Source organism: Ursus maritimus, unplaced genomic scaffold, assembly GCF_017311325.1.
Source record: "Ursus maritimus isolate PB19 unplaced genomic scaffold, ASM1731132v1 scaffold_4, whole genome shotgun sequence".
NCBI classification, from domain to species: Eukaryota; Metazoa; Chordata; class Mammalia; order Carnivora; family Ursidae; genus Ursus; species Ursus maritimus.
In genome coordinates, this window is record NW_024426552.1 from 12,511,046 (window position 1) to 12,522,152 (window position 11,107).

General features: G+C 39.8%; 1 protein-coding gene across 1 annotated transcript; it reads left to right on the forward strand.

The window, feature by feature from the left end:
- The first annotated feature begins 457 nt into the window (after window positions 1-457).
- MIS18A (MIS18 kinetochore protein A) lies at window positions 458-10,735 on the forward strand. The gene is made up of 5 exons (XM_040621035.1): window positions 458-851; window positions 3,455-3,521; window positions 7,414-7,536; window positions 9,523-9,619; window positions 10,188-10,735. Exons 1-5 carry the CDS (start codon window positions 506-508, stop codon window positions 10,266-10,268), a joined length of 714 nt encoding a protein of 237 aa, XP_040476969.1. The 5' UTR covers window positions 458-505; the 3' UTR covers window positions 10,269-10,735.
- Window positions 10,736-11,107: the final 372 nt, after the last annotated feature.

Here is an 11,107-nt window from a genome sequence, read left to right on the forward strand (position 1 = left end):
CCTCACGGTTACTACGCGTGGCCCACCGAACCCATTGACTAGATCTGTGAAGGGCCGAGAAATCTGTTTTAACCAGCTTCCAGGTGACTCTTAGGCACTCTAAACTTTGAGGGGCTGTAACATAGAGGGTGGGGGAATGAGGCTGTAGAAAGCAAGCGTGCTCCCCTACTCTTCTCTGGGTGGTGTGTGGGGAGGCGTATTCACTTTAGTAACTAGTAAAGGGGCTCAATACCGCTCCCCAAGTACTGGCAGCCGGATCTCTAGCAGTTTCAAGTCCCTAAAGATGGAAACGGACTCAGCCTCAGAGACGACCCGGCGCGGTTCAGCCCGATAAGGAGCATGCGCACTAGCGGGTTGCCCGCCGTCTCTTCCCCTTAGGCTCTGCCCCTCAGGCCACCGCCCCTCTCCGGCCTCCGCCTCCTCGCCCCGCCCCGCCCCGCCCCGCCCCGCGCAGGCGCAGGCGCGCATTTCCCGTGGCGCTTCGCGACGCGGGCCGTTTGGAGGAATGGCGGGCGCTTGGCCGTCCAGTTGTTGCAAAGGATGCTCTTCTACAAGCTGTACGTGTGGCGGTGACAAGGGCAAGTGGGGCGACTCCTCTCTGTTGGGAAGGCGGCTCTCGGAAGACTCGAGCCGTCACCAGCTGCTGCAGAAGTGGGCAAACATGTGGAACTCCGTGAGCGGGAACGCGTCGGTGGGCTGTGCAGAGGGGAAGCGGCGCGAGGAGGCTGCGGAACCCGCCGAAGAGGAGGACAGGCCGCTGGTGTTTCTGTGCTCCGGCTGCAGGCGGCCGCTGGGCGACTCAATGAGCTGGGTGACGAGCCAGGAGGATACCAACTGCATCTTGCTGCGCTGTCAGTTGCCTCGCCTGGGTGGAAAGTTGGGGTGTGGGGGGGTGAGGGGGTGGGGAAGAGCTTGGGGCCCCCTTCTTTCCAGGCTTGCCTCACCTGGATCGCCCGGCAGGAGAATGCGCGGGGGTTTTGGGGCTGTCTAGGGTTTTTAAAAGCAGAAAACTCTGAGAAGGTGAGATGTCCCAGGAAAAGGGGAGAAGGAGGGTCACCCCTGCACCTTGGGCTCACGAGTGATGGGTCCTTTAATGGGGTTCCCCCAGCCCAGAAGAGCAGCGATTCAATCGGCGTCTTTATGAGCATTGCTCAGTAAGAAATGACCAACAAAACTGTAAGCATTTGGGGTGTTGCCACTCCGCATTACTCCCCACAGAAATTAGCTAGCTGTTAATTCATAAATAATATTGTTAATGGTTTATTTAGGAAATTAAGCTCTTCAGCCACCTGATTCCTGCAGGGGGCTGTCAGGATTGATTTTTCTTAACTTATTAGTTGTGCTAGCAGACGCCTTTACTCTGAAGTGTTAACAACCATAGAGTTGTCAGAACACATTACTATCAGAATTTTTTTTTAAGGGAAACTTGTAATAAAAATACCAACAATCCCTTCAAAATTGGAGAGGAAGGAGTTAATAGTAAAAAAAGTCAAGAAGGTGGCTTAAGTTCTAGCTTCTAATATTGCCAGTTACCTGTATGTTTCTCCGCTATTCCCTCATATTGTTGATTTCATAGTATTTATTTAGGGGAGTGGTTCACATATATTTTTTTGAATGGGTGTAAAAATGGCTATTCTTTTTGGACTTGTGGTTTTCCAGATACAGTTTATTCTCTGAATTCTATAAATAATTGGGGCAGAAATTCACCACAGAGATACCCTTAATCCTCCCAATCTGTGTCTGTTGATAGAGGTCTAGATTGTTTCCAGAGTTGCTGCCATTAGAACAGCATGTACATGGGTTGAAAGTTTTGGTATTGTAGGAGAATGTCTTTTTTTGGTAGGCAAGAAATAGTATGTTTGGTGTTAAATCTTTTATTTTGCTTGTACTTTCTGTTTTTACAGCCTTTTCTGTCTTTTGCCACATGCTGTTTTGTTTTGTTTTATATATAAAAACGCTTCTATTATTTACTTTTTCTATATCAGTTTTTAGATTTTAAAAAATTATCAGCTTTAGATAATTCGATTTACTGCCCTTATTCACCACTGCTGCCATGAAATATAAAGAAATGAACTCTTGGGCTAATTTCCATTCCCTCCTGCCTCAGTTTGAGTTAGTTTGATTATTTTTACTTTGTCAAGGTTTATAACATTTAAGTTCTGTTCTGTAGCCATAGCATGGTCATTGAACCTTAATATAATATTTATATGAATTTGGTTTTCAACTCCAGGATTCTCATTAATACAAGAAAGCTTATAATTAGTTTTCTCATTTCTGAGTTATTTCATTAATTATCATCAGTAGATCCTCCCCACCCCCACCCCCAAGAAAACTTCGAGGTTGAGTGGTTGAAATGTCTTTCTGTTCTCTTTTACACCAATGGCAACTTGACTACATATACAATTATCCGATCTGCTCTTTGCTTTTTCTCGTCAGGGAACAGCTAGTGCAAAGACCCTGAGGCTAGTGTGACTAAAGAACAGAATGAAGAAGAAAGCAATACAAGGGAGAAAGGAGGGAGCCAGCAAATTCAGGGCCTTGGAAGCTGTTCTTCAGAATTGGAATCTATTCTAGTGAGCGAGGCGTTTAAGCAAGGAGGTGATATGACCCAGATTTTTATTTGGAGGAAGCACTGAAGGGAAGAGAAGGTATGGAAGCTGGAGGTCAGTAGGAGCTAGTGCAATAGTCTGGGCAAGAGGAGGTAGTGATGGCTTGGGAGCGTGAGTGAGATTTATGAGGTGGAATCGACAGGACTTATCAGGGGAGTGGATATGGGGGAACAGGATGAGGAGATGAAGACTCAAGGATGACACCCTGCTTTTTGATTTGGGCAGCTAGGTAGATAGAGGTGGAATTCACCCCGTTCAGGTAGCCTGGAGGAGGGGAAATCAATTGCTTTGGACATTTTAGGTGTGATGTTCCTTCTTCATTTCCCTTCTTCCCCTATCCCTTCCTTTATTGGATCCTGGACCTGGATCCTGTGGAAATGTTTCCTGCTTCTGCGGTCAACTGTTGATGGTCTAAATAGAAGATTTTTGTCCAGGTCCCTGAGAGCTCTGCATTTGAACCTGGGGATGTATACATTGACTTTTAGCATCTTTCTTGGGTGTATCCCAACTTTATTATACCTTGCAGGTATTCTTGGTAGTCTATGATTGAATTTCTAATATTTCCAAGTGTTACTGGCAGTTGAATTTTCCCCTCTAATTTTACTCATTTTATTAATGTCAGTGGTTTTCAGGGAAGAGAAAGAAATTACTCTCATTCTGCCATCTTTTTTCCAGAAGACCTCTATACATTTAGTTTTGAACCACCCTTGTGTATATGTGACTCTGGGCTCTTATTTTTTCTGCTTCTCTGAATTCTAAAGTAAAAATTGAATTAGAGGGTCTCTAAGTATCTGCATGTGTATTACAACAAACCACATTAATACATTATTGTTACTTTGCTCTAGGTGTTTCCCGTAATGTTTCTGTGGATAAGGAACAGATACTCTCCAAACGTAAAAATGAAAATGGTTGGTGAGTAAGGCTATAATGTGTGTGAATATGTGTATTAGAGAAAATGTTTATTTTTCAACTAAAAATCTTAAATAAGGTCATTACCAGTAAAATTAATTGGGATAAAGCTTTATTCATGGTGATCAGTATAGAATCAGTCATTTTAGTGTATCAATTCTTGAATGATGGTGGTTATTTTTAGATATTGTGATGGAAGAGTTTCAAAATTTCTAAAGTCACATTCTGACACTCTTGGGTCTTTGGGCTTAGTACTAAAGCAAATTGAAAATAAATGTACAAAAAGAAAATATCATAAAATGTCATAAAATCTCAGCCAAAGGGTGCCTTAGACCAATGCTACCTACTTTTTTTTAATGTCATGTTACCCATTGAAGATGCTAGAATCACACTCACACGCATGGAGATGTGGCCTGTTGAGGTAAACAGACAAGGCTGCATGAGGCCAGAAGCAACCAGCGTGGGGGCTCCAGCAGTCCCAGGCCCCGTGCTGCCGCTCCAGCGTTTGAAGGGATCACCCACCGTCTTGGCGTACCTGCTATCCATTGCTATAAGTGGCATCCTCAGTAAACCGAATGGGAGGCTCTGCCTTTTATAATTGTTACCCAAAATGTGTCTTAACTGATCTGTCTGAAGTAACTTTAGGTGGTATACAAACGACTAAACAGAAATTAATAATCCATGTATCTTTTTTTTAGTGTGTATTTAAAAATACTGGTTTTTCATTTCAAATTTTAAAAACTTACTCCTTTAAGGAGAATTAAATTAACAACAGTACAGGTAGTGTGTGGGTGTGACGGAAACGGTGCTGCTGGCACGCCGGTGACCTCAGTTTGGAAAACCAGCCTTAGCTCATTCCTCGTTCTGTAGATGAAGAAAGTAAGGCCTGAGGAGGTGAGAAGTTTGCTAAAGCCACAGGACTGTTTAGTGGTTAGAGCTGAGGTGGGGCCTGTGTCTCTCCTTCCTTCTTGCAAAGTGTTCTTTCTTCTCTCCTTCCCAATTTTAGTTATTTTGATGCCACTTTCATCATTCTTGCTATATCCACAGTTTGCTGTCATGTACTTAATATCTTTCATTACATTGACTCAGGATTTTTATTTACATTTATTTAAAAAGGAATCTAATGTATTACTGCCATCTCATTTGCTTGAGCTAGAAGTAACCACCACGAAAACAAACGTTGTTGAACTCTAGCAGAGATGCTGTCACGTGGCTGGTTCTGAGCCTGAGGTCTGTTTTCTCACTGTTGAAAGATTAGCAGCTGTGAGATTCTCGTTAAAGACTTCCTAGCACTGGACTGAGACTTTCTTCTTTTTATAATTAGGATTGATAGGGAACTGAAAAGGAATTGACTCTTACTCTGTGAGCCAGTGTTACTTAGTCCTGTTTACTTGTGTCATCTGAACCCATTGTTTATGCCACATAAATTCAAATTCAAGACGTTCACTAGGGTCCCATATTCCACACTGGGGGAAATACCGTATTGCCTCGGGATGCTCATAAGTTTTTGATCTGACTAAATAGCCACCTGAGCCATTGTGCAACAAGAGCACTCGTGGGTTTTAGAAATGTGCCGTGAAGGTTGCACCGCTGTGTCCTGGGCTCATTCTGTCATTCGTTAAGGTTCTTATACACTCATTTCTTGTCGAAAAATCACCCTATGATTTCTGGCACTGCTTTCTCAGTATTGTTGTTCAGTGTTAAGGGTGAGTTCTGGCCAAACCCTTGCCAGCGGTGAAAGCGGAAAGACATTACGATAATTGTCGCTCCTCTCTCTTCATTGTTCCTCAGGATCACTCTAGAAGTGTGTATGGGTTTGTGTGTATTCTTCAGTGGTGTTTACTCTGAATTGGGTAATTTGGGATAAAACAAGTTTATCTGTTGATCAGTGTGTTTCGTATTTTAGGTTTATTTAAGTATCCTTTTTGGTTGATTACACCTGCATTATATGTTAGTTCACAATCTTGGTAATTGTATATGGCAGCCTCATAAAGATTATGAGGTTCGAGATGTAGTATGAACATTTTCCTGTTCACCGTTGGTAGTATGGATAGGGTTCCCTCCTGGGCTTTACTAAGAAATAGAAAAAATAAATAGAAATTAAAAAAAAAATTTTTTTTTTAAGATTTTATTTATTTATTTGACAGAGACAGCCAGCGAGAGAGGGAACACAAGCAGGGGGAGTGGGAGAGGAAGAAGCAGGCTCCCAGCAGAGCAGGGAGCCTGATGTGGGGCTCGATCCCATAACGCTGGGATCATGCCCTGAGCCGAAGGCAGACACCCAGTGACTGCGCCACCCAGGCGCCCCCTAAAAAAAAATATTTTTAAAAATATAAAAGCATATGGAAGCTTAATGTATGATCAGTGGCATATTATCTAGATAATTATATCACCAGTGAGAACTTATAATTTATTGGGCATTTTGTTCTTTGTTCCATATGTAGCTGCAGTAGTTAAAAAAGTCTCTCTATCTTAGGTAAACAATAGTGCAGTCTATATAATATGTTTGAGTCTTGGTTGGCTCCATTTTTTTGATAACCAGAATAGCTCCGTAGTTATTACCAGTGGCTCAATGCCAATAGGAATTATATAATTCTTTTGAAATAAATGCTATCTTTTGTGATGTATATTATATTATGATCACTAGATTTAAATCTTCAGTTATCAATTTGCTATGTGTTGGGACTGTAATTTATTATATTTATAGAATGGCAAATTTGGATAGGTCAACTTGACAAGGCATTTGGGTGACTGGATTCTAAGATTTAAAGAAGACATGAATTGACATTGGTGGGGTAGATTGTATTCAAATATGCAGAGCCTGAGTTGAGAACTAGAATGAAAGAACAATTATGTGGAGAACTTGGGGATCATTAAGTAAAATATTTGTGAGTTGCCTCTGTGGAAGATACCCATAATGAATAGGAGAGTGTTAGGTGAAAGTACAGTTAAAAAGAGAAAGGCAACCCTAACAGGTACATGATGAGCACATGTCAGAGATTTATGTAACTCATTACTGAGGGAGTCAGAACATGGCAAAGCTGGTTTAGGGAAGGATACTCTCTGTAGAACAAGTCTAGATACTGTCCTACGGGAGGAATAGAGCTGCAGCCTTTGAGGTTACCTTTTCTACTAGCCGAGAACATTGCCTCTCTACCAGACTAAAATTATTTGTAATTTTACAAATTATTAATCTTACTAATCTTCTTTTTGTAAGTTATCACCTAACTTCAGAGAGTCTGGGCCTTAATCAGTAGTAAGTAGTGAGCAACGAGTATTACCTTGCAGTAGAGCAAAATATGGCCCATGGGCCAGGCACTTATTTTTGTAAATATATTTATTTTTGGAACATAGACACCGTGCATATTCAGTTATGTATTGTCTGTGGCTGCTTCTGTGCTATAATATAGAGGTGAGTCATTGCAACAGACACCTTATGGCCTACAAACCTAAAATAATCCCTGGATCATTACAGAAAAAATCTGTCTACCCCTGCCCCAGAGTGTTAGTGATTCTTGGTGGGCTTGTTGGACAATACGACATTAATAGGGCGTTTGGAATCCTTGTCTTATTTTCAAATTTTAGATAATTTTTCTTAATACCAGATTGAGGCATTTACTTTCTAGCAAAACACCACATCAGTGTCCTCTCATTCACTTTTCTGTATGTCCCATGTCACTAGGTGCTGAAGGCACTATGGCCTGGAGGTGACTGTCTACATGTCTAATATAAACATTTTACTATCATTTTTTTCCTTCTTTATACATATGACTTAGTAGGGTTGGAATAACATATTTTAGCAACTTGAATGTTAAGCGTTTAGGGGTTTTAACGATGGGATTTTTGTTATAACAAGTTGCTACTTTGCTAAAGCAGTGGCACGTCTTCCTCGCAGCATTCTGGAGCCTTTGCACTGCGCAGGGTGCTCGCTCAGCCTCGGCTACGTGTACAGGTGCACACCCAAGAATCTGGATTACAAGAGAGACTTGTTTTGCCTCAGTGTTGAAGCCATCGAAAGGTAAGTGTGCTAAACAAATGGATACCTCATAACTGATTTCTTGGAAAGTTGTTTGCAGAAAGATTGGTATGAAAACATCAGAACTAAACACTATTTGGTGAAAATATATTTTCAAGTAATTTCTGACAATAAAGCCAGTGATTGTTTTGTTTTGTTTTGACCTTATGTATTTGGTATTGGAAAATCAGACATTGTAAATTGTAAGGAGAAAGTGCTGTGAGGACATTTTTCAGAGTAAAAATAGGTTCCATTTTTCCTAAATATTGAATTTAGTTTAATAGGATTTTTTAAGCAGTTGTGTGGATCAATACGTGTTGTCCATTTTATTTTCTCTCCTGGTTTTTAGCTGCCTAGAATATCATGAAGAATTAGGAATTTCAAAACTGGTTAGGAACGAAGTTCCTTTGGTGTTCTGAAAAGAAGAAATACAAAGTCCAACTATTTTCTTGCATCTAGTAAGGAATTACCTGTTTTATATGAGGGACGCAGGAATGTGCCTTCATTCTCCGAGATTTCTATAAAAAGTAAATGTTTGGAAACAAGGCAAATAGGCTGATGACAGATGTCAGTTAAAAAGTTTCAGATTTATGTATTTATTTATTTATAAAGATTTTATGTATTTGAAAGAGAACGCATGAGCAAGGGGGAGGGATTGAGAGAGAGGGAGAAGCAGGCTCCCTGCTGAGCAGGGAGCTGGATGTGGGGCTTGATCCCAGGACTCTGGGATCATGACCTGAGTTGAAGGCAGATGTTTAACCAACTGAGCCACCCAGGCGCCCAAGAGTTTCACATATCTTAATGGCCTTCTAATTCATGAGCCTTTTTAAATAGGAAACACAAAATTAAATAAGTCATTTGACCCCAATGTATTTTCACTTATCCTGCAAAAGGTGTAAGCCTCAAGACTTAAAGATGCCTAAAAACCTTATGTATCAGGAAAGAACAGTTTAAGAAGAAGAGAATTTTAATGCCAAGGAACTGGTTGGTTTTAGAAGTGTTTATTTATAGTTTTGGGTTTTTTTTAAAATATTTTAATTTTAAGTAATCTCTACGCCCAACGTTGGCTCAAACTCATGACCCCGAGCTCAAGAGTCGCGTGCTCTACAGTCGGAGCCAGCCAGGCGCCCCTGTTTGCAGTTTTGTAAATGACTCAGTGCCACTTCATTTCCCACCTCATCTCAGTCTTCTTTCCTACACAGGGTGTTAGTTACCTTCTGCAGTTTTGCCTCCCATGCCATTTTTCAGAAATACAATCACTAAGGCTTCCAAGGGAAGCTTGATGTTATTTGATAAAAGAAGTGACCTGCTGAAGTTGCTACATGTGATGAAAGACTTTGGAGGAAATGCACATTAATCAAGGTTTCTTCAGAGAAATACTAGCACCTTCTTGTTTCCCATTTAGATTTACTGGGTTACCAACATGGGGCTTGTTTTCCTTGTTTCCAGCCCAGTATTTCTCTTATCTCATATTTTCTACACCACAGCATCTCCTAACCCCAGAGAGCCAAGCAAAACATAACTCGGAGGATAACTGTTAAAGTTGCCAAATCAAAGTAACCCAGAATTGACTCCATACCTTATTTACTAAAAGTCAAATTTGAAAGTACACATGTTCCCAAAAAGTTATAGAAAGCAAAAAAGCAGTGGCTTCTTCAAGATCTTTTAAAACTTTTTAGTCATAGAATTTTGAACTATGAGTGTTAATATTTTGGCACTCAGTTAACTAAAGAGCAAGTTTGTTCCGGTAATGAAATACTTAGAATATTGGACAATATGTAGGAATGCCTGGACCAAGGTGTTAATGGAGAAAAACTTGATGTTATGTGGTACAACTTCCTGTGTAAGTTGCTAATAACAAAAATAGTTATTTTGTGTTCATTTCATACAAATATATAGTGTAAAATAGAGTTTTAGTGTTATTAACCAACATGAATTTCATATTTGCCTCCTTTTCATGTTTTAACTTTGTACCATGCCATACTGCAGTTATATTTTAGGGTCCTCGGAAAAGCAGATTGTGTCAGAGGATAAAGAACTTTTTAATCTTGAAAGCAGAGTTGAAATAGAAAAGTCTCTGAAGCAGGTAATTCTGTACCTTCTGTATCTCTGTATGAACAACTTCCTGTTAGTGAGCGAGTGCTCCTCCGCGGACAGTCCTCAGAATGGCAGTGGTTTTGGTCTTAGTACTGTCCTGGTACGAGTGCTTATTTTATTTCATTTGTTAGTAAAGTTGATTTTGGGCGTTAGCCAAACTACAACTTAAGCTAAAGCTTTATCAAAAAAAATTACAAGACATTTCATGTCTCAATCAAAACCGTATATATTCTAAAACTAGTAAACTATATTTCATTTGATTCAGTTCTCATGGTATAAATAGCCTGCAATTGTTTTTGAATGTTAACATCTTCTCATGGTCAGAAAGGCAAGGTACTAATGAGTGTATAAAGGAGCTCCAGGTTAGAGGTTGAGAACTACCGATAATAGAATGATACCTTATTTACATAAAATGTAGTTTATGCCTCTAAATACTTTCACATGTAATGCATAACTTTCCATAAATTTAATTAATGATATATGTTTTAATCATTTAATCATGTGCGATTTTAATCATAATCATATGTGTGTCTGAAAATATTTTTTCAATTCAATAGATGGAAGATGTTTTGAAAGCATTACAAACGAAGCTGTGGGAGGTTGAATCAAAATTGTCCTTTACCAGTTGCAAAAGCTGAAATCTCTTCCAAGTGCCCCACTCTGGACTCCCTGCTGATGGACCCTTCTTTCATATGTAGCAATTCTGGTTATCATTTGATTTCACCTAGAATGGAAGGAATTCTAAATGGTTGTATGTATATGTGGTATTCTCTTGTATTCATCAAGTGAGAAGAATTATAGAATTACTTTTACGATACAGTCAGTGGTAGAGAGATGGTTATTTCCTGGTTGAAATTTAAAGCCATTTTATGATACTGAAAATTTAATGAAAACAAATAGCTTTTGTTTTGATAAACTGCCATGATTTTCTGAATTGTTTTCTTTGTATTGAATTCATTATTCATTTCCTTTAAAAAAAATTTCATTCACCTTTAATGCTTTGGGAAATATTTTATATTGAATGGCAAGAAAATCTTACAGGTTTTATCACCTACTGTGCGATTGAATCTCTTTGAAAATGGATGCATAAAGCTCTCTGAAGAAACTGGTCAGTTGAATTACTTGTCAGAACTGTTTGAAAACTAGCACAGGAGCAGAATAGCCTATATTCTAGTGGTGGTAGAATTCCACTCGATCTGCTTCTTTACTACTATATGCCCCCCAAAATCCGGAATAATATTTGCCAAAGAGACTGGTAGTCATCTCTGAGGGTGGGATTCTGGGAAATTTTCAGTCCTCTATAGTGTGAGACTTATAGCAACCATGTGCTATTTTAAAATCGGGGGAGAATAAAGATTAAAACAAAGTATTTTAAGATTGAATTTTACAAAACTGAGTTGTGGTATTTAACTGAACTTAGAAATCCTGATGGCGTGACTTCCACACACACCTACTGGCTGTGGCGCGGTGGAAAGCA